Genomic DNA, 27,565 nt, shown 5'->3' with positions numbered 1-27,565 from the left:
CTGGAAGGGGCTCAGCGTACACTTGAGACATTTATGTATAGTTTTAGGTTTTACAATTAGGAAGCGTCAGTGTTTGTCCAGCTGTGATCAGTAGCAAGAGTATTAAAGGTAGTGTGAGTGATATGTTTGTTTCTTTTTTGGTTAAAAAGTTAAAACTCTATATTGTGATAGTAATTACTATATCTAATGATTGGCATGATGACAAGAAAATGTACAGCCCCCTTTCCACTGCAAGGTGGAACCATGCAGAACTTTCAGGAACCTGAACCTATTTTTTTTGGTTCTGGTTTTGTTTCCATTGCGTACGGCCCGGTTCCAGACAAGGTTCCTGGAACCTTTTTTAGTTCCTGCTCCTGAGGTAGAGCTAAAAGTTAGTTCTGGGAACCTATGGGAGGGGCCAGTAACACTGCTAGTCTTTTTTTGGGACCTTCCCGGCTAGTTCTGGTTATATGGAAACGTAAGCAGAACTTGGTCCCGGAACTTCACAGGTTCTTGAAAGTTCTTGGTTCTGGAAAGTTCTGGTTCTAGTTCTGGGTTGGCCCTACAGTGGAAATGGGGCTTATTTTGTATTTATTAAAAAGCTGGAGAGACAGTGAGACCCCTGTTCCTGTACAAACACTAACGATTACTACCACAATATAGAGCTACAGTATATATTTATTTTAACAGTAATATATCAGAAATGACCAAATAAAAAACATTAAAAGTTTGGAGATATGAGGTTTCTGCCCGACAGCGACAATGTGTAGGAATAATGAATAACACCTTCTCATGAAAAACATGCTCTCTTCTCTCCTTTGTGTGTTTATCAATCTTCTGCATTGGCAGAAAACCTTGGGATTGAATTTATGGGTATGGACTGTTCAATTCCTTCTAGTTTGCAGCTGTAGGATTTAGACGCTTGAGCCTGTCCCCCACCTCCCCCACCCCGAACCCCCATATCCCTGCTAGTCCCCTTAGCCAATGAAGGGACGTATACAGCGTCAATCAAACCACATTCAGCACTATAATGTTCAAGGCAACGCGGAACCCATGACGAGGAAAGTTTGGTAATTTCAGAGCTCCGACTCCGTGGACCCTTAGCCTTGAACCAAGACGATCATAGACGTTTTAATCCATTCTGACATTTGTGTATCTCTGTCAGTCTCAGATGACCAAAACCAAATATGCGCTGGAACTCTGCGTTGAATGCCGGGCGGCAATGGTGTAAAGTAACTATTAGTACATTTACTTAAGTACTGTACTTAAGTACACTTTTGAGTTATTTGTACTTTACTTGAGTATTTCCAATTTTCAATACTTTTACTTCTACTCCACTACATCTCGGATCCAAATATTGTACTTTTACTCCACTGCATTTATTTGAAAACTTTAGTTACTAGTTACTTTGCAGATATAAATTATAATATTATAAAACATACATGAACCACTTTAGCCCTATTTTATACCTAGGCTATTTGAAAATAGCCGATCTACAAGCTTGTAAATAGCTTGTAAATAGCAGCTTGTAGATCTGCTATTTTCAAACATCTTGTACTTTTGGTACATTTTGATGTCAATACTTTCATACTTTTACTCAAGTACACATTGAATTCCGGACTTTTACTTGTAACAGAGTATTTCTATATTGCAGTATTGATACTTTTACTTAAGTAAAATATGTGAGTACTTTTTCCTACCACTGTCGGGCGGTAGTCCTCCTTAAATGTACACATTCAAACTAAAAAGTGCTTACCGTAAAGCCACGGATGTTACACGTCCATATGAGCCCTTTGTGTTCCGCCTTGTAACGTATTGTTTGATAAAGAAGTGTTTCAATCCTGTGTCCGTGCCTGAATGTCATTATGTATCAACTCGTTTCCGTCAAGTGTAGTACTGGCTTCCACCTGCTGCAACAGCGCCACACTACACTCATTGATGAATACAGGGAACTTCCGGCACAGACGCGATTAAAAGTTATACATTAAAACACTTCTTTATCGAACTCGTTGAAGCGGCGAGTTCCGACTTGTCTTGAACATTGCGAATCACGTGAAAACATGGACGGACGTAAAAGACATTTCGTAATGAATAATCTCACATTCTATACATTTCCAAACAACGCCGACTGGCAGTCTTCAGCATGTGAAGTGGTTTTCGCTGTATATTACGATCCCTTCAGCTCTGAATTTGCTTCACGCCCCACTGCATCCGATGTATATTCCGGTGTTAAAGCATGTAATGGTAGAATAGCCTCATGTACCTTTTCATTTCATTCCCACCTTTATCATCTATCAGCATTCTAAACATTTCTTCTCTTTTTGTCTGTTTTATCAACGAGTTGCTCTTTGTTTCTTTACTGGTATCTTTTGAACGGCGACAAACAGTCAAATGTTCTTAGAACAAAGGTGGTCTCATATTATGGTGAGAGAGCTGCTTCCCTGTATAGTGTGATGAATTCTGACCATAAAAAGTGTCATTTTGTATTCTTTGGAAGGTACTTTGGATGGTTCAAATAGATTCTTGTTACAAGATGATATGACTGCAGTATAAGACTGACCTTGAACTAATATCCATGGTTGATGTATTGAATATTATGTCAGACACACATGCAGTGTTCCATTGGGATAGCTGGTTGTTGTAGATATGATTGATATTATTATAATCTACTTGATTTAGTTTTATTTGTTAAAGCAAAGTTCCAAAGTGTTTTACAAGTGTACACGGTATCATGGTTGACAAAGAGGCTTGTTTAAAAGGATTAATATACAGGATATGGAAATATTTATACTATGGCCACAGAGGGTAACCGATTCTGATTCGCCAGAGATGTGCATTCTTTTATGATTACCACGGGGCTTGTGCTATTCTAAATTGACCAAAATAAAAGTATGTGCTCTATGTGTACTGTCATGTTTATTCCAAGGTTGATGAGGTTTCTATTTAAAGAGCACATTGCCCCAAAATAACATTCAGTATGTACGTATGTATGTATTGGCAAGTGACCATGGTATAATCAATGGTAGGATCAACATCTCAGAACCATGCACGTGGAGTGGTGGAAAGTAACTAACTTTACTCATAATGTACTTACTTGGAATTGTTGTCATTTATACTTTTACAGTACAGTTTGGAGGGAAATTTACTCTTAAATTCAGATTAAAATTTGAATGCAGGACTACATATGATATTGTTCTACTTTTACTCTGAGTACTTCTTCCACCACTGGTGGTGGTTATAGTAAAATGCTGCACAATTTATAACCACACAACACCTAATTAACCACTTGAACACCAGCATCCCCATTCTATGGGGAACATATTGGCGAAAAATTAGATGACGTACAAGCTACAAGCTTATGAGCTTGTAGATTTGGTCGAAAAGGAACGTCAGGTAAGTAAAGGGGGTTCCAGTGGTTAATTATCCCTCACCCATTGCTTTGACCAGAAACAGGTCTTTAAAAGGGAGTAGAAATCCTGTTTGTTAGAACATTCCTCTATAAACAGACTAGTTCTTTTCAAAAGGGCCTTTTGAGGAGTCGACGCTCCATTCTAAAAGGCCCTACAACTCTTAAGCGTCATGTATGTTGTTGTGAAGAGTGCTGCTCTCTCTCTCCTCTCTCCTCTCTTGCAGAAGCTGAAGAGCTGTACCAGAAACGTGTTCTAACAATCAGTGGCATCTGCTTCGCTCTGCTGGTGGTGGGCGTCATGTGTGTGGTGGCCTACTGCAAAACCAAGTAAATCAAACACAACATCATCAGTCACATATTTTCCATATTTTATAGTATTGTTGTAGAGGCACTATAGGGAGAGTTAAAGTGCAAAATGGGAAAAAATGTATTTTACTGTTATGTTTAATGATAAAAACATGTTGATATAGAAAGAATTGAAAGCAATACTTATTTGCCATCATGCTGTTTCATTGACATCAGAACTGGACTTTTCAAAATGTTGTACTTCGATTGTCAGAAAAGTTGGTACTGAAGCTAAAAAAATAACTCATATTTTATAGTATTTATCAGGGTTCAAACAATATACAATGTCAGTCTGCCCTCATATCTTACAGATAGGGCTGCAACTAACGATTATTTTCATATTCGGTTAATCAGACAATTATTTAGACGATTAATCGATTAATCGGATTATGGCATTTATAAATTAGATTTGATATTCTTTTAGACATGTTCTAGCTAACAAAAAAATAATTAAAGATGAATAAGCCATTCAAAAATACATGATTTATTACACTTTGCTCAGCTGCCGATTAGATTGCTAATAAAAGACAAATAAATAAATACTTTTTTCTGTTTCAATTGTTTACCATTAAGATGATAGTCTATTTAAATACAATGATTTGAGCGCCTGAATTTGCAGGCTCCCGAGTTCATGTGTAACTCGGTAACACTTGAATTAATCATTTAGATCGTGGTTGTCATTACATTCTCTATGATCAGTAAAACGACAGCGGGTGATACAGTATGTGTATCAAATATGGTTTTATTTCATTGGGATTGGGATTGGGACCATATATGATTAAGGCCATGCATGCACTTAATTTCTCCTTTCAATATGACGTTTCTTTTTCTTTTGGTCTCACCGCAAGACCACTCAAAATAGCAGTGCATCTTGGCTGATCTTTAAAGGGAATGGCAGTCGATGCTCTCATTGGTTTGATTAAAGTAATGTCCAAACACACCCATGAATAATTCAGGGTCTTTTACGCAAACGCACCTTGGCGTAGTGCGCAAATTACTACACTTAAGATAGCTAAATGGTAATTGGTCACGTCTAATTAAGGGGTGGCGTTGAGAGCTTCTAAATAGGGTAAAATAGGCTAAAAAGGCCTTGCATTTCCTCCACCATCGTCCATCGGTGTATAAATTTGTGTGTGCGAACGTAATCACAGTCTCTGTAAAGCGCCTTGGATAAAGGTGCTACATAAATGCACCATTGACCATTTAACCACTCCTTGGGGTGACTTTTGTCACTGTATATGTATATGTATATGTATATGTATATGTATATGTATATGACATATGTAATACATATACATATTATGTATACCAATGTCTCTGGTTCACATTGGCACATTTCACTCAGGTTTTTTCATCTCACTCATGTCACTTTGTCTGCTGACCTCACTCTAAATAAAAAGAAAATAAACAAAAATAAAAATAAAACAATTAAAAGGAGGCAAGCAGTGATCACCCCATGATGTGCACTGCAGTGTAGTTTCAAATGCACTACATTGCAGATGCTTTTTTGAGAGTAAAAAACTAAAAAAGAAGAAGACACGTGTGACATGCATGATCTGGGCAGATTGCCCCAGGAAATGTGCCAATCTCAACTCAAAACAACAGTATGTATATGTATATGTATATGTATTATGTATATGTATATGTATATGTATATGTATACCGGTATGTATATGTATGTATATGTACAGTATATGTTTAATGATAACAGGGTTAGGGCTTGCAAACATCCATTTGGGAGCAGTCCGCTCCATCACACATTATGTTAATCCACTTGTCTTCCTCTTATAAAACAGAAAGCAGAGAAAAAAGCTCCACGACCGACTGCGCCAGAGCCTGAGGAAAGGACGGGGCAACGCCACAGGGGGCGCCGCCAGCGGACCTCCCACGTGTCTTTCTGCCTTTGAGAACGTTACCCTTGTCAATGTTAGTCCACTGATTCATCATGTCGTCTCTGTCGGGGGGAAACCTTGTATACTGTATGTCCCAAACTGTTAAGAAAGGCAAAATCTCGATAAACCGACAACCCATTAGTCCGACAGTGGTTAGGGTTAGGTTTGCAATTTTCGCCACTTTTGTCGAACAACAAAGTAGGGCATTAATTCATGAAAAAACCTAATGTGAAGTGAGCGGTGCTATTTATGAGTTAATTTCCTAAAACGTCTCGCTAGCCAATCACAGCACATCCTGCAAAGCTTGGCCAATTGGGACCCTGGGCGTTTGTGCCAAGATGTAGGCCATATCTAGGCCAGATGTTGGCCACGCTTCGGTTAACTTAAGCCCGGACATTTTTTGAACTAGTTTTTCCCTTCGGTTTTTGACCGGACAAAGCCTGTTCCAGGAGCACCTCTCAAACATATTGTCACAGTCGGGCAGACACCTCGTATCACCAAGTTTCAAATTTGTACGTTTTTTCGCAAAGTAAAACCCTGCTTCATCACACAAGGCCTTCGCACAAAAGTAATGAAAACAGCAGATCTACAAGCACACAACGCCTCGAAATGCGAGGCGGTGTGTGCTTGTAGTTCGTCTGTGTTCGCTAGTTTAGTTAATTTTTTTAAATAATAAATACAAAACAAACGGTTTTGGACATACAAGGTTTACACCCGACAACGACGATATATATAATAACCTATAAGGTTATTGCCTGACAGCAACTGTGTGCTTTGAGTTACAGCATTGGCCGTGTTCCAAGTAACACTGAGGGTCACTCATGTTGCGCTCCTTCTGTTTGCAGCAACATGCATCCAAAGACCCTGCGATGGCCACGCAGCACGCCATCGAGAAGGAGACCGAGACGTCCTTCTCCACGAGCCAGTATGAGTCATCAGAACAGCAGCCCGATATGGACGACCACAATCCCGGACAAAGGTATAGAGACAGTGGTGGAAGAAAGTACTCACATATTTTACTTAAAGGACGACTTCACCACTTTTCATCTTATATATCTTCATATAATTGGTCCTCACTAATGTTCAGGATAAAATACTAATAGCATAATTTTTTTCTACTCTCTGTGTCTCAGAGGAGGGCTGTGGGCAGGTCAGAAACCCGTCGTCTTGTGACATCTTCGATGGAGAATCCAAGCTAATAGAAAATGCAGGCTTTCTATTCCTGAAAAGTTGCAATGTTAAAGTGGAAGCCATTGATTTTTCTTGCGATAATAAAAATAAGAATAATCTTTTTTAAATATTGTTTAAAAATAAATCTGTCAAACCATAATGTCACAAGACTATGGATTTCTGAACTTCCCACCGCTCTCCTAAGAGACTTGGACAGAGTAGATTTTTTTTGTTGCTATTTTATCATGAACATTAGTGAGGACCTATATTATATGGTTGAAAAGTGGCAAAGTCGTTCTTTATGTAAACGTATCAACACTGCAATGTAAAAATACATTTGTTAGGGCACGCTCACACCAAAGTATGGTTGCCAGATGATATATTGCCATTTCATTTCAATGGGAATGGAGCAGACTTCTTGAGAAATCTGCCATTTGTGGATTTCTCCAAAAGTGCCCTTAAAATCTGGAATTAAAAATGTACTCGAGTAAAAGTATGAAAGTGTTGGCATCAAAATATACCAAAAATAAAAGTACAAAATGTTTGAAAATAGCAGATCTACAAGCTCACAACGTGTCGTGATGCAAGCTTGTATATTGTCTATTTTCAAATAGCACAGTATAAAATAGAGCTAAAGTGGTTCATGTATGTTTTATAATATCATCTGCAAAGTAACTAGTAACTAAAGTTTTCAAATAAATGTAGTGGAGTAAAAGTACAATATGTGGATCCGAGATGTAGTGGAGTATAGAAGTAAAAGTATTGGAAAATAACAAATACCTGAAAGTCTTACTTAAGTACGCTACATTACTTAAGTAAATGTACTTAGTTACTTTACACCACTGGGTGACAACTTAGTCCAAATCTTGGATGTGTTCCAGAAAGCTGACTGATCTTGAACGTAACCACTCAAACACACGTTTGGCAGTGGCACTGCAGTGCAGTGCAACAGTTTGGGCGTTAACTGGTAATGATGAACATGAAAGATTTCTCTTCCCAAACTTTGTACTTTTACTCTCAGGTAGCCTACATGTTTAAGGGTGTCCTCACACCAAAGTACCTATGAGAGTGGAATCCGCGTTCCGCCAATGCATTTCAATGAGAGTGAAGCGGTTTCATGCCAGCAGAGGATTTCTGCAAAAAACGCTCCCTTCTCATTGAAATGCATTGGCGGAACGCAGATTCCATTCTCATAGGTATTTTGGTGTGAGGGCACCCTAATTTGGGACTTTTTGTAACAGAGTATTTCTACATTGCAGTATTGATACTTTTACAAAAAAAAGTGACTTGCATTTTCTTCTGTTCTCGTCCCTGTCAATGCAGTAAGCGCCACAGTCACACCCCCATTCAGCCACCCGTGTCGTTGATGCCGCCATTGGACAGCGCCCATCACGCCACGGCCAATCACCGGGGTCGTCTAAACGCCACAGGTGGCCCCTCGGACCTGGGTTCCTCTAGAAGGACGTCCAGAGACGCCTCCAGCGGCTACAGAGACGCCACATACAGTGAGAGGTTAGAAACTGGAGGAGCATTTCTTTTTCTTCCCCCACCCTTGAAAAAATACTTATATCAATCATCATCGAATGTATTTATTCATTTATACGTTTATTTGGACTGCACAGCGCATATTAATGAACACCACACATGAAATGCTGTGTAAATACACCAGATTTAGCAAGAATGCTACAAGAAAGAGCACATATAAACAGAAGAGGAAAAAAAAACAATTGTAAAAAAGGCATAGTTTGGACCTAAAATTCAATAACTGTATTTGTTGGTGCAGGTTTACCAACAACGCTGGCAATGATGATAATATAATAAACACTCATTTATTAACAAAGATATTAATCATCTCAAGTTAACTGACATTATTGTCTGTCCTTAATTGTGACTTTCCGTCCTTGTCCCTTTTATGCCCATATATGGAGAACCCTTATGTCTGACGTATGACATCAAACATCTATGATGTCAGACATCAGTCATCTCCATATTTGGGAAAATATGGACACATTCTGGCCATATTTTGGCCAACTTAAACAACCAACCAGGACTGTGCATTTCTTAGATCAGTGTTTCTCAAACTTGTTTGGCTGCAGTACCCCCTTATACTGATTTCTGAAGCCAAAGTACCCCTTCCCCTCACTACAGCATTTTGCTTAGAAAAGTGCAGTTCCAATGCAAGTTCCAGTTCAAAATAAGACAGCATAATGGCAAATAAACATTGCTTTCTATTCAATGACAGTTGTACTAGTCAAGTTATTGATGCAATTTGGTTTAACAATTTACAGATGAGCAGGTTAATGCAAAGTCTGTCAATGTTTTATCATTAACCATAACAGTAAAATACATATTCCCATTTTCTAGTTTTTCTCCTGTACCCCCTGCAGTACTCCCGCGTACCCCTAGGGGTACACGTACCCCCATTTGAGAAACACTGTCTTAGAGGTTAAAACATGATAAAAACATGTGACATAATTTCGTCTGTTTCTGTCTTTCCATTGTAGGTACATGTTTGCCGTGACGACCCCAGACTCCCCTCCTTCGGAGATGTCAGCCCCTCTGTCGGATCGCTCGGCGGCCATGGGCCTCTCCGGCGAGGACGAGCGGCCCCTGATCTCCAGCGGGCCCGTCTGCTCGTGCAGGAGGAACTCTCTGTGCCAGGTCCACAAGCGGCTCAAGAGGAACTCTGCCCACTTCAACCTGGGCCTGGATCTGTCGCACAGCCCGCCGGCCAGCCCGGCGCTCGCGGCCGCCAAGGAGGACCGTCAGGTCCCGCGAGGGGAGTGCCGCGCCGCCGTCGAGGCCGACCCTCCCGACGTGTCTGTGGATTTGGCCAGCGGAGAGGACGAGGGTGGCGGCCTCGCGGACAAAAGCCCAAACCTCAGCGATCGCGAGGGATCCGACGGGGCGTCGAGCGACGGCGCCACCGCCGCCGAGACGAGCACCTGCGGGAGCAAAGCCGAGGAGGACGCGGGGGCCTGCCCGAGGATACGGGGGTCCGACGGCCCGGACGCTACGGCGCCCCCCGCTCTGTCCGGGCGGCTGGACGGCAGCTGGACCGAATCCCTAAGACTCTCCGAGAGCGACGAGCTTCAGAGCAGCAGGCTACCCAGCATCCTCACCAATCAACAACAACCGATCGCAGTGTAAAACAAAAAAGAAAAAACGCGAGAAATGAAATCGACATTCAGCTTCGTTCAAAAATCTTTATGTAAAAATCTTTACGTCCAAGAAAAAATATTACGAATAATAGAGCCACTATCAAAACTTTATTTTCTATAAATTAAGCATTTGATGGAATTTTAAAGAACACGTGAAGAAAGATGATAAAAAAAGAAACGTCCTTTTATTTTAGCGATGTAGCGAATAAAGTGTTTTCTAAATAAAAGAAGTACAAATGTGTTCATGTCATGGAGGAAACGTGCCATACACGTATAGTATGTATGTAGCAATGGTATTTCTGTAGATGAAAAAAGAAAAAAGAAAATCAATGGTGCCTTTTAAAGGGACAGTTGGGTTTTTGTGGAATGTTTTTTCTTCTGAACCAGAATCAGACGCGTGATATTGAAACGTAACGGCAATCTGGCACGCCACGACCCCGCCTGCCTCTGATCACGCCATACCTGCCTCTGATTGGGCAGAGTCCGTTGCCTTGCCAACTGCCTGTCAACAATGATGGCAAAGATGGCGGCGCCCTATGCTGGAGTACACGCTAATACATATTCCGTCTTCTAAGTTTCATAACTGGGACAGCGAGTATTAACCCGTTTAGAGACGGTCAAATGCACGGCAGTTTTTAGCCTATCGTCGCGCTAATGAATTATTAATACATAATTAATTATTATGTATTGCATTTCTAAAATAACATTACTATTATAGGCTGCACAATTTGTACAGTCAGTAGCCTACTGTAAGTTAAAGTCGCGCTACTGTTGAATTTCAACGAGCTCTTCTAGATAATATATTATATACCCATAACAATGCATTGTGAGCTTGTAGATTGACTATTTGATGACTAATAATAAAATACTCACGCATTGTCCCTTACTCTATACGGCACTACGGGCGACTATTTGAATATGAATCATTTACTAAGAGTAAGAAACAAGCCCAAAGGCTTTCTGGGTGTTTGTCCTTTTAGTTGACCTTGTGCCAGTGAATTGTACTGTCTCCTGTAGCAGCCCCCTATGCAAACTTCTAATAGTCTTCCATCAGTCAAGTAATAGTAATGTGACAGAAACTGTACTGATGGTATGTGGAAACTAATATAGCCTACTAGGTTGTACAGTATGAATCACTTACAAGACTAAAAAAACACTATATTATGACTTCATAAACTGCACCGAAACGGCGACAGCAAGAAGGCACATGACAAGCACCATCCAATCGGGGGGACGGGGGACGGGGGCGCTGTCCAATCACAGTGAGGCTCATAGGCTCGAAGGGCGGGTCAGAGAGTGGTGATGGGCGTGGCGTGCCAGATTGACGTTACGTTTCAATATCACGCGAATCGGACAAACTCATGGATACGATACAGTGAAAACCCTCAGTATTCATTTAACTGAAAGGGCAAAGACGGGTCCAAACTGACCCGTTGTTTACACTTTCAGAGTTAAATGACTTCTGAGGATTTTACTGTGTGTTTCATGTCTCTGCGCTTAGCCTAGTACCGCTACGGGGTCAATTTGCATTCTTTGGAAGTGTTTGAAGGAGTATATCCCTTTAATAAACCTTTAAACTTCTCCAAAGACGGGAGTCTAACTAAACCACAAATTGAGATACAAGATTTTATAATCACACTAATTTCTCTAATGATAAAGAAATGACATGTCAAAACAACCATGGTGGATCACTAAGAATTATGCACATTTTAGAAAACTTGGTAACTGTAATGTACAGGCACTATACGCAACATACAGCCAATAGAACTTGCACTCTCAACGCCTCTGTTGCATAAGGTTATTTTTTTCCTCTTGAATCACGTCAATAAGGCAGCAATTATTAATTATTATTGTTTAATCATGATGATATCACCTCAATTGTTAAAATAGGTTTCCACAATACACCAGTTGGTGTGACTGAGTGAAACAATTATTCAATGTCCCACCTCAAAAACCGAACTGTCCCTCTAATTTCCTTTTGGTGTACTTAAGGGAACTTCAATGTGACACTGGGCCATATTATTATTTGAACCTTTTCCGGTACAAGCAAGTACATTAAACCAAGCCAGAATCCAATCAAAAAAAGAATTCAATGTGTGCAGCAAGTCTATAGGAAATAACGAATGGATTGATGGTGAGTTCTGTCAATGCTTAATCACGTCAGAATGCATGTTTCTGTAGCCACGGAGCAGGTGAAGAATGCACTTCAGAATGCATGGTATACAGTAGCTACGGGTAGGGCTGTCACGATATGACATTTTAAATGACGATTAATTGTCACTCAGATAATTGCGATTAACGATTTAATTGTGTTTTTGTTGTTGATTATTACATTTCTGTTCGGCTTTTAGGCTTTGAAGTTGCACATGGCAGATATGACAAATAACCTGAATATACAAATGAAATTGCTGACATATATGACAACTTTCTACTTAAAAAATAACATTGATAGTGGAAACAGCAGATCTACAAGCTCACAACGCGTCGCATATCGCGACGCGTTGTGAGCTTGTGGATCGGCTATTTCCACTATTTCTGAAAATGTTTGCAAATGTATGAATATTTTTCAACATTCACGATTATGACGATTACGACAAAATATTTGCGATTATGTCAAATATTTGCGATTATGTCAAATAATTGCGATTAGACGATTATGTAATAATTGTGACAGCCCTAGCTACGGAGCAGCTCATAAGTGCACATAACTGCTATCTGTTCATCACATCCAACCCCCCTGTTCTGTTGAAATTCAATATCGACATTTGATATAATAGGGCTATAGGGGAAACGGAACAATCAATATAAAAGCCTTAAGTCTTTCAGCTGAGAACAGGAATGACAGAAGGATTCATCAAAACAGAAAAAAAGAAAAGATTTTTACTCTGGCTTTAAGTAGAAAAGTGCTTTATTGATAAAATATTGTGCAATAAATTGTGATGGAAACGCAGTTGTTGAATAAAAAAATGGCATAGCGACTTTTATGATGTCATCTTACCTTAGAAACATACAAACATCTACATATGTATTACAGTATGTAATTCTTAATAGTTCTATATTTATTTCTTTGATTGTGTGATTGCTGATTTCTATGGAAGCCCATTACCCACCCATTAATAGAATTACAATCTTTTAACTCTGATGTTTTTGTCTCACGAAATTGCGACTTTATATCTCAGAAATTTGAATATTTTTTTCTCACACAAGTATGTATCTCAACATTCTGAGTGCAGGTTTCCTCATAATATCAACAGCATAGCCGATATAAATTGGAATTCGGACTTTTTAAAATTGCAATTACGTGGACAGAACACTACACATCTTTATCTGTCTCATACGTGGACTAATTCTCACGAATACTGTAGTTACAACTAGAAATACTGTTCCTACGAAACAGTGTGGGCTCACCTCGTGACTATACTCTGCATCGTGCTAACTGTCATGTGAAGCTCAACCAATACTCCAGCTAACACCAATCCCAGATTTTCTTCCACCAATTGCGCCTCATTATCTAAAGGCCCTGCCTTTGTACTGTCTGCGGCAGAAATTGATATGCGGTGGAAATCACTATATTATATAAATAATGAGGATAACCTAGTGTTCTCGCCTTTCAGGCGAGCCCACAATTAGGCATGCCATTCCTCATGCCTAATTTATGTTGTCATACGATGTTGACACATAACAAAAATTGTCTATAATAGGCCTATATATAATTATATATGTAATTTCCACCGTCGTCCGATGAAGTCCAAATTGGTCTTAAGGATGGGTGTGTCCATCCATTCATCCATCCATCCTTCTGTCCACCGCTATGGTCCCAAACAACAGATCTCCAAAACAACTGGACGCATAGCCATGAGGTTGCCATTGTTGTTTGCGTACTGTACCTTCATACTCCAGAGATACTGACCTTTACTGGTGAGCCCATGGGCTTCCCTCTCTATCACCACCCTGAGGCCAAACCTTGCACTTGCATGTACAATATCTCAGAAATTAAACGTATTCAGTGCATTCCTGCTCCCCAGAAGGTGAACCCTTAATATAGGTTTGACTCTATGACTGTTCCTCTAGCTAGCGTGACCTATCTACTTTTCACACAAGCTACCCACGTTTGAGCTAGGATGAACCTAGCCTGGGACGGCTTCCAATTTCGGGCTTTTGATCCGGTCGGGAGCGTATGGTATCCTACGTCATTTTGTATTCAAAACGGACTACAGTTTGGCAGGAAACACCAAATCGGAAAAACAGTTTTAACCCCTACTTGCGCATGCGCTAACTACTTGCGCATGCGCTAACTGGGTTGAAACTGTTTCCGATTTGGTGTTTCCTGCCAAAGTGTAGTCCGTTTTGAATACAAAATGACGTATAGGAGCCCATCCGGTCTAGACCGGATCAAACGGCCCGTTTAGTAAACGAAGACCAGGCTTTCCCCCAGCGGAAAGCCTGGTGATGCGAGGTTAGGATGAACCCTAGTGAGCATTTCCTGCTGATGCCACCCTTCTTTCAATTTACAGTTGGGTGCAAGAAGCAGCCAAACAGCCTTAGTGTTACTTTATTACATGCGCCAGCAGAGTGTGCATGCACTGCGTTCTGTCCGTTTCTAGCTGTCGATCTTCAAGCTCACAGCAGCTCGCATCTGCGTCTCCGCGCCGCTTGTGAGCTTGCAGATCGGCCACCTTCCAGAGGACGCTGAAACTTGCAGGATGAGTGTGCACGGTGCAGCGAGCGAGTCACAGCAGTCAGACGTGCAGTGCTCACGTCTCGGTTCGGTCTGAAAAAATCAGCCCGATCAACTCATGCGACCGTCGCTAATTCGAATGACACCCGCAAATGGAAACAGGCTAAATTCGCCTTGTCTTAATGCGAATTTCTGATAATTTGCTTCCTATTTTCGAATAAGCTTGGCTATATAATGTCAAATATATTATATATATACTGTATACCTGTTTTTTCAGTTCCTTTGTCAGATTGTTATTGTAAGACACCAGTGTTCAGTTCCTAGCATAGTTCTTGTATTTGAATCTTATTCTGCGTTGGAAATGGGCTTCCATAGCAACTGTCTACAATCGCAAGTCAAGAAATGGTCAAAGGTTTTTTTTTTCTATGAAAAGGTCAGAGACAACATAGCCTATATTTCAGAGAGGTTAGCATTTGGATTTGGCACTATAATGTGATCAGCATCAACGATGAGACAAACATCCTGGTTGCCACGACTACAGACGTCATCGATGAGTGAAGCAACCAAGACACCGGTGTGAGAGACGCCAGCTTGCCATCTGATGACACTGACCCAGCTGTTTGTACTGTAAGTAGCCTAAGCCTACCACATTGTTTCTCAACCAGTGGTCCACGTGGCATAACCACAGGTGGTCCATGGGGAATAAAAAAAAAAGAAAGAAAAAGCATGGTCGCAGCCACTCATCATATGGTAATTTGAGAGTAGGTGTGCAAACAGAGGTAGCCTTATGTTTCACTTGTTTACTTAAACCAGTCCTCTTTTCTGTCCAAGCTCATTGGTTAATGGGTTCATGATAGAGTGCTCAACGGGCCTAAAAATTAAGGCCCTGCTCTAACTGGATGCCCTGGCACAGCCCAACTAGTTAGCATACATTTTAGGCCCGACCTGGCCCAAAAACGTCGGGTCGGGTCGGGTAGAGTCGGGTTCGGGAAGGATTTGAGAACTATCACAGAGTAAAAGTAATATAAATAATACAAAAAAATCTCTATTCTTTTTTCATTGAGCCCGAGGCCCTACGGCCCAACTAACTAGCATAATTAGTAGGCCCTACCCTACCCTAAATGTCAGGTCAGGTTCGGGTAGAATTTGAGAACTCTAGTTCAAGTCATCTTTATTGTTATTCCAGAGTCCAATGATTTGTGTTCGGCTCCTTTGACTTTGTAGCAGCATTGGTAACTGCAAACAAACTTCCACCTATAGCAGCAGCAGCAGTACACTAATGCAGAGGCGTCAATTGGGTATGGCAAGCTATGGCAGCTGCCATACCTTGGCCACAGGGGGAAGTAATACAATGTACTTTAATCGTGCCTGTTGCTAAGGTATGGCAACATGACTGGTGTCTTGCACGCGCACGAGGGCGCGCGTGCAAGACACCAGTCATGTTGCCATACCTTAGCTTTTTCTGAACTGACGCCGCTGCACTAATGTTGCAGTAGAGGGCTGGGCAAGGTGACTCCACACATAAACCGCAACTATAGTGAACGTGCGGATGCTTTAAAGTGACAGTGTCCTTGCCTTTGTTCGTCCTGGGGGTGTGTTAGCATTGCTCAAGCTTTACTTTGGCCAGCTTGCGTATCAATGCGTCTTTCAAAGCAGCCTGAAAATCAGGAGACGACCACACAGGGAGGTAAACTCGATTTACCCATAGACAGAAAGGACGAGACATTCACAGACAACATTTTCCCTCTTTTCTCCTTTGAACAGAGTGTTTTATATTTGTTGATCATATGTATTGTGCTAAACTGAATACATAGGACGACAATGGAAACAAGTCCCCAGGACCTTTCTGTGTTATCTTTTTAGCCTAAATGTCTGACTGTCCCTTGCATTTGTATTCCTCACTAATAAAGTATTCAATCAATCAATCAATCATCCGGCAGGGTGAAGAAGCCTTGTGGCTGTGGAGCCACTTTCCATTTAGCGTCACCTGAACCAGCATGGGGGTGGCTATAGTTGAGGACCCACATGGCCAAAAGCTCAAAGAAAAGAGGGGTACCTGTGATTTTCTGCCGTACTTTTTATTTCAGTTTTATCTATTAGGTTGGTCATTAAGGTCCACAGAATGAGAGGCCTGCTTTGCCGGAAACATCGCGAAAAAGACTTATGGCCATTTGTATATTCACTGTCCCATTGACTCCACTAGAAATATTAAAAAAAGAAAAAATGTCTGCTTTAATTTGCATGTGAGGGGTCAAATTAGGGATTCTTCGTGATTCTGAATCCATTGCAAGCATTTGTTTTGCATGAAAAACATTCCTTGGGCAAGATATCAACCCCCCAAAACAGTCAAAAGTGATGAGTCATCACTTTTTTCCACTTTTCACAGTTTTGGGCTACCGAAAAGTAACCCAAGCAATGTTTTTTATGCAAAACAAATGCTTGCAATGGATTCAGAATCATGAAGAACCCCTAATTTGACCCCTCACATGCTAATTAAAGCAGATGTTTTTTTATTTTTTTAATATTTCTAGTGGAGTCAATGGGACAGTGAATATACAAATGGCCATAACTTTTTTTCGCGATGTTTCTGGCAGAGCAGGCCTCTCATTCTGTGGACCTTAATGACCAAACTAATAGATAAAACAGAAATAAAAAGTACGGCAGAAAATCACAGGTCCTCTCCCATTTTGGGGACTGGGTCCCCAACTACTACGATCTTTGTTCTCCCTATAAGGTCTCAGACGACTGGAATGCTTCTTGCTCGAGTCCTTTTAATACCAAGAACGTGGAGCATATCACTCCAGTTCTTAAAATACACCTGCTCCCTCTTTGTCAAAAAATCGATTTACAAATACTGCTGTTGGTCTACACAGTACATAGCTTTGAAGGTTTAGGGCCTAAATATCATTTCTGATCTTATATGATGAACCATCCAGATCTCTCAGGTCATCTGGGAAAGGTCTGCCTTCTGTCCTTGAACCCAAAAATAAACGTGTTGAAGCAGCATTTAGTTTGTATGCACCACATACCTGGAACATCCCAGAAAACTGTAGGTCTACTGCCACTTTTTAAACACAACTAAAGACCTGTTTCCCACTGTCTTTGATTGAGTTACTTTCCCTTTTTAATTTTTCTTTTTCTTATTTATGCACTGTAACTGTATCTGCTATTTATTTATTTTGTTTTAACCTGTCATTGTGTTTCCTTCGCTATTTCCTGAATGGAGTGGTGGGTCACTTCGGTCTTGTGGTTGATGTCAGTGCAGTTCCCAGAGGCTACCGGGCAGTAGGGTTGTTCGATATGGCCAAAAAATAAAATCTCGATTATTTTCTCTGAAATCCCGATTTTCGATTTCGATTTCGATTTTTTGTTAAAAGAATAATACATTGTTTCAACTATTTTGTTTTCATTTAAAAAATGCAAGGAAATGTTTTTTTTTTCATTATTGTTTCATTTTTTGATTTTTTTTATATAGCCAAATAGCAAAATGCAATAAAACAATAAGGGTATTAATAATAATAACTTTAGTTGTGCAACAATCACATACAACTTAGCGTCCTTAGTGTTTCATTATCAATAGTGAGTGACAAAACAGCCAAAACAAGCCAGCTCTTGGAGGCTGGTGAGGCATTTTGGTAGGCATTTCGCCTACCAAAATGTAATTCCTGGCTACGCCCCTGCCCTGCACCACTCATGCACGGAGATGTTGACTGATTGTAAACGGAGGCGAAGCGCTTCGCTTCCCGACGCAAAATTAACACAGTGACAGGGACAGTAGGACTAGGAGTAGACTACAGTCAGTAGGTGGGTAACACTGAATTAATAAGCTTCTTTCAAACTACAACAAGTAACTAAGTTTACCAGCTCAGCAGCGTTTTGTTCTGTTTGCTGCTTGAACCATCGCGAGTGAGCGCAGTGCGCTGGTGAACTCTGCTCAGTCAGACGTGCGCTAAACGCGCATCAAAGAAATTACACATCAGATAGAAAGTAGTATTAATTTGGTGTCGGACCTTGTCGTCCTGCTTTAGGAGGACGGGGCTGTGTACTTTTTGCGCGTGCAAGGCTCCAATGAGTAAGAATTTCCCTAATTAAAGTGAAAATCGATTTTACGATTTCCATTTTTTTAAATCTTCCAAAGGAAAAAAAACGGGTTACGATTAAAAATCGATTAATCGAACAACCCTACCGGGCAGTAGCCTATGGTTCTCCTGCTCCGCATCCTGACTGGCTGATGCTCTCGGTGGTGCCTCCATAGTTCACTGGTCCTCAAAGTGTGGTCCAGGGACCTACAGGGGTCCTTGAAGGGGTTCCAGGGGTCCCCAGCAAAATGGTTGATAGTTTGAAACCAAATGGAGTTTGCGACTGAAATGGAAGCAAATATAGGACCCGTGCTCCACTTGGTTCCATTTGTACACTTCCAGAGTCCGTGACTTAATTAATACCAACCTGGGGGTCTCCTTGACATGAAACAAACAAAAAAAGGTTTTTAGAATCAATGCATTAGCACAGTGGTTCTCAAAATGGATTTCAGGGACTCGCTAGGTTCCTTTATGGGGGTCTAAATTGACTGTTACAAGTCTAACTTTAACAGTGTACAAATGGAACCAAGTGGACACTAATGGACCCATTTGGTTCCATTTGTTCGCTGTCAAAGTTAAGGGGAGACCCTCAAACGTTCAACGTCTGAGAACCACTGCATTAGCACAAGCGAGTCCGTAACATCCAGGACGTGCCGTCTCTTCCCCCCCGTCTCAGTTGTCCCCCAGGCGGACCCCCTGACCCCAGTTATGGGCCTGTCCCCTCCCGGGCGGAGCCCCGAAGCCCGACCCGCCGGCCGCTCTCCTGCCGGGCAGCAGCCGTTGCAGGAACGCCGGCGTGGAGAGCAGGGAGCGGCCGCCCTGCTCCACGGGGTAGCGGAACATCAGGAACCAGTAGAGGTGGCCCACCAGGTTCCCCATCAGCTCGTTGACGACGGAGCCGTCCACGATGTAGTTGAACACCAGGATGACCCACGGCAGGTAGCAGGCCTTGAAGCGCGTGCCGAACCAGAAGGAGACGATGGTGTCCTTGTTGAGCTGCGCCCAGACGTAGAGCGCCGACATGACCAGCGGGATCATCAGCATCTGCATGTTGATGAGCGCGCCGATGCCGGCGATGCAGGCCCAGTTGAAGAGCAGCATGAAGGCGTAGTCGGCCGGCCTGCCGCCGAACTGGCCCGTCTCCAGCCGGGTGGAGTACTGGTAGAGGAAGTACAGGTTGACCAGGTAGAGGAAGCTCATCGGGAAGTACAGCGCGGCCGTCAGCGGCCTCCAGATGTGAAAGCTGCCGAAGATCTTCTCTGGCCATAGTATGAGGTACAAGGGGCTGATCAGCCCCAGCCTCGCCGCCAACGGGAGGGCCACGGAGCCGGAGAACCAGCATCGGGTGATCCAGGGGATTCCTTTGAACCAGTCCACAAACTCTGTCATTTTGGAAGAAGATGGGAATCGGGTGTACACCTGAAGAGAATAAGTACTGTCCAACACTAAAACTGGGGCGCCTCTCGTCTCTATGTGTCTCTCTTGCTTCTGTGCTTCTGTCCTCACTCCTCTCTGTCCTTTGGGGTAGGTCTGAACAACAGAAATGCACTATGGAGGCCGCCCGCAATGCCTCATATAGGCCAGCCAGAGCTCTGGTCTGATGTCATCAGGTAGTACGTGATGTCATCAGGCAGCATGTGATATCATGGTGACACATGTGATGGCGTTTCCTGACAACTTCCATTTATTCTACCTTACCTGGAGAACAAGGTTTACCACAGAATGTGTGTTCATCAGTTATTAATTGCACCAGCAGAGCGCGCAAGTACTGCGTTCAGCTGATGTCACCGGCCATACATGGCCTACTTGTGCACAAGCCGCAAGTTGGCACTTTGACAGAGTGCAGTTCTAGTTTATTAACTGCGATTGATGAATGGATCTTTTAGACACCATTTCAGTTACATCTACAGGACTTCCACATGGATTACAACAAATAATCAGGTTGGTGTGTATTATTGACATTTATTTTACTAGGCTGATGTCCATTGGGAATGAATACCCCCCCATTGTACCATTATACCCGTTGTCAGAGGACACGACAAATTTTAACATAGTACTTCGAGGCCAGTCTATGATGTCTGTTCTATGATCAGGGATATCCATATAGGGGCATGACTTGGATATAGACAGACTGCAGACAGACATGGAGATACAAACATCTCCATCACGCAGTGAGTGAGTGAGTGAGTGAGTGAGTGAGTGAGTGAGTGAGTGAGTGAGTGAGTCTGTCTGTCTGTCTATATCCACGATCATGCCTCTATATGGAGATCCCTCATGGCATGAAAATGATGTCATAGCACAGACATCAGAGTGAGTGAGTGAGTGAGTGAGTGAGTAAGTGAGTGAGTGAGTGAGTGAGTGAGTGAGTGAGTGAGTGAGTGAGTGAGTGAGTGCAGAGTGAGTGAGTGAGTGAGTGAGTGAGTAAGTGAGTGAGTGAGTGAGTGAGTGAGTGAGTGAGTGAGTGAGTGAGTGAGTGAGTCAACTAAAACTAAGGATACACCCAAGAAATCCTATGGCTTGTTTGCGATCCTTTTTTAAAGTCATATAACATTGAATGACAGACAGATAGGACACAGTACTAAGCCAGAAGTTGTCATACAAATTTAAAACAAAACACAATAATAGAAATTATAATAGAAAGGTCAGGGGGCGGTAAGGATATAGGGATTTATACTCCTTTAAGGCCTTTGGTAGGGTGTTCCACATTTTAGCAGCATAGCAGGAGAACACATTTGACCCTTGAGCCAAATCTTGTGAAATAAAATGTTGTCAACCAATCATCAAGGACGATGATGCACGAAAGAAGAAGAAGATGGGTTGGACCTGGACGTGATCTGTGGAGCTGCCTCAACAGATCATCGTCTGTGGAGGCAGATCATGATTGTGAACATCCTTGACGTTTTGGAGGTATTTTGTCAGGTACATGAGTATTTTGGTGGTGTAGTGGTGATATGTTGTTATATCTGTGTAATAACCTAGTAATAAAACCACAAAAGGTTCTGGTCTGACAGCCTGTATGTTCCAGTGGTTCCTAAACTTTGAGGGTCAAGAAAGACCCAAAAGAGAGAGTGAAAACAGCAGATCTACAAGCACACAAGCGCGTCACATAATCACGCTGCTGCGCTTGTAGGCCAGAACCGCCCAGAAGATCATAGGCTGGCCCCTCCCCTTCCTGGCCGACCTGTACAGCTTCCGCTGGCCCAGGAAGGCCCACAGCATCCTCAAAGACCTATCCCACCCCCGCATTCCCACCCCCGCATGGTGGGACAGGTTTCCATGCACGGTTTCTCAGCATGGAGACCCTCTGGAACCCCCTCATGGACCCCTGGAGGTCCCCAGACCTCACTTTGAGAACCACTGCTTTACATGACCTACAGTAGTTCAGTTGAATTCATGCTCCATATTCACACGTTACGAATATCCTAATAATGTTGGACAGTTTTTTATACCAATAATCTGATATGCCGTTTTCGGTCAAAAGGTCCTTTTCTACCATAACATTATATCATGGCTTTAACCTTTAAGACGAAAACCAATACGAAATAGTGAATCTAACTTCACATCACAATTTATAAACTTTAAAGAAGTAGGCTACTGTAATTTAGAAATAGGCCTCATGAAAAAATTCATGCAATGTGTCTGATTTCACTTTCTTTCTTTCTTTCTTTCTTTCTTTCTTTCTTTCTTTCTTTCTTTCTAGTCAAAGCAGTATTTGTAGTTTATGTAACCTAATCTTATTTCTTGGATTGATCATATTCATAAATGGCATTAAACTGGCAAAATAATCTTATAAATTGAAATATTATTACCAGTGCACTACTACTTAATACTACAACTAGATTTTCCCTCACAGTAATGCTACCATTTGCCACACTGGAACTGTTATAGGCTATTCATACCCTGGCCTGGATGCTCCGTTTATGTAGCAAGGCCTCCATCTAGTGGTTATACTGGAGACTTTCAGCAGTACGTGTGTAAAGCTGTACCAGTCTACTTCCCGAAGTTCGCCTACTTCTTTGTTCTTTATTAGTTTCGATTTTGACTGCTGCGATCTCTCGTCAGAACCTCTGACTTCTTTTATGACGATTTTCTTTTTAATAAGTGTGCTGAGTTTTCCAGAAAACCCCGTATAGTTGAAGGTAAAAGGTTGTTATATTGCTTATATGTTGTAGCCTAGCCTACAGTCACTGTATGAACGGAATCAAATACTGTTAAATAATAACATTGTTATAGAGTAGCGCGAATAACTATTCAGTAGCTAGGCGGGCATAGGCCTACTAGTTTCATTCATGACTTTTTGTTCCAGTTGACATAAAAACCTATTTGTCAACCCCAAGTGTCTTTTCTCCACCCTAATAGTTGTCTTGGTGTGTATTATTATGTGTTACACGCAGATCAACTTCATTAAACTTGTGTAAGAGGGTACCGTATACCAGAGATTTATTTCCTGAGGGACATAGGCCTACTGTAGTGTAGGTTACGTTAGCCTACTTCAGGCATGTAGTGTATGTTAAAATACCAGTCATTTCCCGAAGTTATGGTAGTCATACTTTTTTAGGACTAGGACAAATTGCAACAGAAACTCTTTCAATTTATTTTTGTTTCGTAAATATGTTAGCAATAATAAGATATCAAAATCCCATAAGAAATCCCAGTGCTGGATCATATTGAAAAATGCTGAAATTAATGTCACAATTACCCATTGACGCCCATGTTAAAAAGATATAGGCCATATATATTTAGGCAATTAGGCCTATGCCTGTTTTCTTGTCTGATGTCCAAACAAATGGTTCAATACTGTCCATAATAAAGCAGAACTAGAGAAATTGCAATTTGGGAAATTGCGAGTGTGGTTGCCTAAAAAGTTACCTTACTCTTACATCACGTTAAAGTTACTCACTATATATGGTGTTTCCCATTCAAAGTCAATGGGAAAGGTCAGATACCTAAAAGTTACCTTACTATATATGGTGTTTCCCATTCAAAGTCAATGGGAAAAGTCAGATACCTAAAAGTTACTCACTATATATGGAGTTTCCCATTCAAGTCAATGAGACTAAGAGTTGTAAAAACTGCAAAATTCCCCAGAGTAATAATGTGGTTGCCCTGGCAACCACACTAATAAAGATACATTATAGTTACCTTTGATTCTTTACTATAATATAGTGTAGACTTAGGCTACTGTGGACCAGATCCAATATGTCCAATAGTGGCACCATCACTCAAGCAGATCTGATGTATTGTCAGATGTGCAGCTTAAAGAGTCATGAAACACAAAATCACCTTTTCTATAAATATATATTCTATAAATGTGTCACTCGTGATAGGGAGCAATTATATGGTTAAATTTTCCCATAGGGTTGAGGATTCAGTCATTCAGAGCTTTCTATGTCTCTAGTAGCTACGGTATTTCTGTGTATTTTCAGTTTCTGAGTAGAAAAGAAATATTTCGCGCCACTCATTAAAAGGATCCCTGACTAATACGACAAATATGCCTTAATACATAATAAATGTCCTCTATAACAAGAATGTAAAATTAAAAACACCTTAAATATTGTATTTCTTCTAGAAATAGCTAATCTGATCATAAATGTCATGTGTGATCTATCCCTATGGAATGTATGGCATGCATGTGCAAAAAACACATTTGAAATATTGATTTGATGCTCATTTTAACCATAGGAAGTATTATGTTTGTTTTTATTTGCACATGCATGCCATGAATTCCATAGGGATAGATCACACATGACATTTATGACATCATCAACTTGCGACGGGCATTTCCCCTATTGAGTGAAAGATTAGCTATTTCTAGAAGAAATACAATATTTAAGGTGTTTTTAATTTTACATTCTAGTTATAGAGGACAATTATAATGTATTAAGGCATATGTGTTGTTAAATATTTGCTCCCTGCATGCCATTAGTTCGGCATGACGTGGCTAATCTAATTCATATTAACGTTTGTTTTATAGATTTATATCAAGGGGCGTGGTTTCACTTTTTGCGTTTCTGAACAGAGAGAAACGCGTGTATCAAAACAGCATCCCGGTATCGGCAGTGGAAGCTTGTGATTGGCTGAACCAGAGGTTGGGAGCACTTCGTTGTGTTCCCCTGGACTGCGCGGAGGTGACGAAATTCGGGGGGCTGAAGATTTACTATTCTGTCCATAGCGGCACAAAAGTCGGTAACGGCGCTGAGTCGGCTCATGCGACCGTCGCAACGCTTGACTATGCGATGTTTCATAACATATATAATCATAAACATTCTATATTTATAAGGTCAAGTATTATACTTAATAATTGGGACTAATTAAGAACCATTAAGGTTATGGGCAGAACAATGTTTGTTATTTTGACTATTTTTACTTTAATTATAATTAAAGACACTTCATAGTGAATTAGTGATTATAATAAATAGCCTATGTCATGATTGCTAGATCAGATTGTGTTTATATAACGCTGGCGTGCCTCATCTCCACCGAAAACAAGCGCTCCCCCTTGTTCCATTGTCGAAACCGGGATGCTGTTTTGATTCACTAACCCTTCCTGGTTCTCTTTCACAAGTTGGACTCTAGGGTATAGTTTAGGGTATACGGTAGTATTTTCAATTGTTTTAGTGGGATATATTCAATTTGAGTATTTTAGCCATGGCTTGTTGTCTCGTTCCGAGCCGACACCGTGTTTACGTGCCGTGACAGAACGCTGTAGCAGACAGCCTGTCGTGGTGGAAAATATACTCAAATGTTTTACTTGAGGAAAGTATCAATAAAGTAATGTAGAACTACTCAAACGTCCGGAATTCAACGTGTACTCAAGTAAAAGTAAAAATAGCCGATCTACAAGCTCAAAACGAGTCGCTTCCACGACGCGGGGTGAGCTTGTAGATCAGCTATGATCTGTGATGCACAGAACATGGGGGGCGCAGAATGGAGAGATGCACTCACAGAACATAGCTGTGCATGTGAACGTCGTGAGTGTGCACGCACTGTCACCACACACACGCACGCACGCACGGTCGCACGCACGGCGGTAGCTGACAGTGCTAGCGTCACCGTCCATTCCTCCGCCTCCTGTTGTCCCCACGATGTCGTGCGACTTCGTGCGGACAGTAAACAGCCCACAGAACACGGGTGGAGAAAGTTAAAATCATGGATACGCCTCTTTAGACGGCTTGTTTTGCATATTTTCCACCTGCAGTGCCTAGTTTTAATTATGGTTTCCCGAAATGCTAACAGCAAGTGCAGACAGCTCAGTCACTCTGTGGCTCCTTAAGAATATGATGATATGCACAAATTACTCCGCCCCCTCGCCTCACAACAACAGATAGCCACGCCTACATTTCAGATAACTTTTCATAAACTGTGTTCTGATAAAACAAATAAAGAGGCGGGGTTTCTGACCCATTTAATCTCACATAGAAGACCCAGGGCTTCCATGGATATTTGTAGAGTCTTGGCGGTGACTCGCCTGGTCATGCCAGTGAGACCCTTGATGACACCTTGATCTTAACTTGAAGGACAGTGTCTAGATGTGCACTAAGGTGGCGCATGCTCAAATTCCAGGCACCTGTCAATGAACATGTTTGATTTTGCCAATACTGAGCTACAGATGCCACCTCCGAAATTAGGCTACCAAAGTGACCATGACTTGGTTGAGACCGTCTTCCTTCAATAATAATTAGGCCTATTAGATCTCATGGGAGAAATTCAGTTTTCAGTTAGGTGTTAAGTGAATTGCATAGACACACCTCACTAATTAGCCAGGCTGGGTATTGAACCTGTGACCTTCTGCTCCTGAGACGAGCTCTACCCATTCAGCTACAGCCACCCTGTTGGTAATTGCTTAATGTTTCATCATCTACGTAACCATATTTTCTAGATGTTTTGTATAAACAAAAACATGCATAATAAACAAAGGGTTAAGACAAGCACTGTACATCCAACACAGTTTCTGGTTAATTGTGGATTGTGTGGAAATTTGACAAAAAAACATGCTTAAATACTTTTTTTTACATGGGTAGTCACAAGTTAGTAATAACATATCAAAAGTCCTTAATTTTCAACATTGACTTTAATTAAAAAATTTACTTTAAATGTTGTTTTTTGAGGACTTGGTGGGCCAGTCATTGAGATGGGCAAGGGCCAATGTCTGGCCCTCTGGCCTTTGTTGCCCATGTGCCTACAATGTTTATTGTGACATACAGTAAATACAATACTTAGGGTCATTTGTAAAATAAATGACGCATCTATTCTGTAAAGATAGTTATATTTACACTGTTGTTTCAGCGCTACCGCCACTTCTCGCCCTTAGGGCGTCTTACTAGTCCCATCAATGCTTGTTGTTGCTATGAGACTGATTTCAGTCATTTCGAGCTTAAAGAGTATAAAATCCCTTTCAGCAATGTGAGGGTTAAATGAATATAATGAATGAATTAAATAAATACGGTTTCCTGGGAGTCTAAATGTGAAAGTTTTTTCACCGTCTTGACTTAAACTAGACTTAAACCAGACATTGTTTCAGTGGTTTGGGGAGTGTGTGTGTGTTTGCACATCAAATATGTAAAGTCTGATAGAGAGTGTGGATCACAATTATTTTTTATGTGTAGGGTACTGACACCGGCCGAGCATCGCGGGATAAGTGCGAAATGCCGTTATTTAACACTTCGCTTTTTCAAAGGACTAAGGTCTATTAGACGTCTTTTAAACGTGTCTTAGACAGCAAACTGCTCAGTGGGTGCAAACTGCCATTATTAAGGTATAATCGGGAGATACACTCATTTCAACCTATACTGTTAGCATCCGATAAAGAACAACAAGATAAAAATGGAAAAAATATGTTACAGTATGGTCTA

General features: G+C 41.3%; 1 protein-coding gene across 1 annotated transcript; it reads right to left on the bottom strand.

The window, feature by feature from the left end:
- Positions 1–19,385: 19,385 nt before the first annotated feature.
- Positions 19,386–20,102, bottom strand: LOC308299934 (derlin-1-like; the record flags this gene model as incomplete). The annotated part of the gene is made up of 1 exon (XM_080743710.1): positions 19,386–20,102. The coding sequence occupies one exon, from the start codon at positions 20,100–20,102 to the stop codon at positions 19,386–19,388; it is 717 nt and encodes a 238-aa protein (XP_080599836.1).
- Between the last annotated feature and the right edge of the window lie 7,463 nt (positions 20,103–27,565).

This window comes from Nannobrachium achirus (genome assembly GCF_963921795.1).
Source record: "Nannobrachium achirus genome assembly, chromosome: 15".
NCBI lineage: Eukaryota > Metazoa > Chordata > Actinopteri > Myctophiformes > Myctophidae > Nannobrachium > Nannobrachium achirus.
The sequence above is the reverse complement of the archived record's forward strand: the minus strand, read 5'-3'. Positions and strand labels throughout refer to the sequence as shown.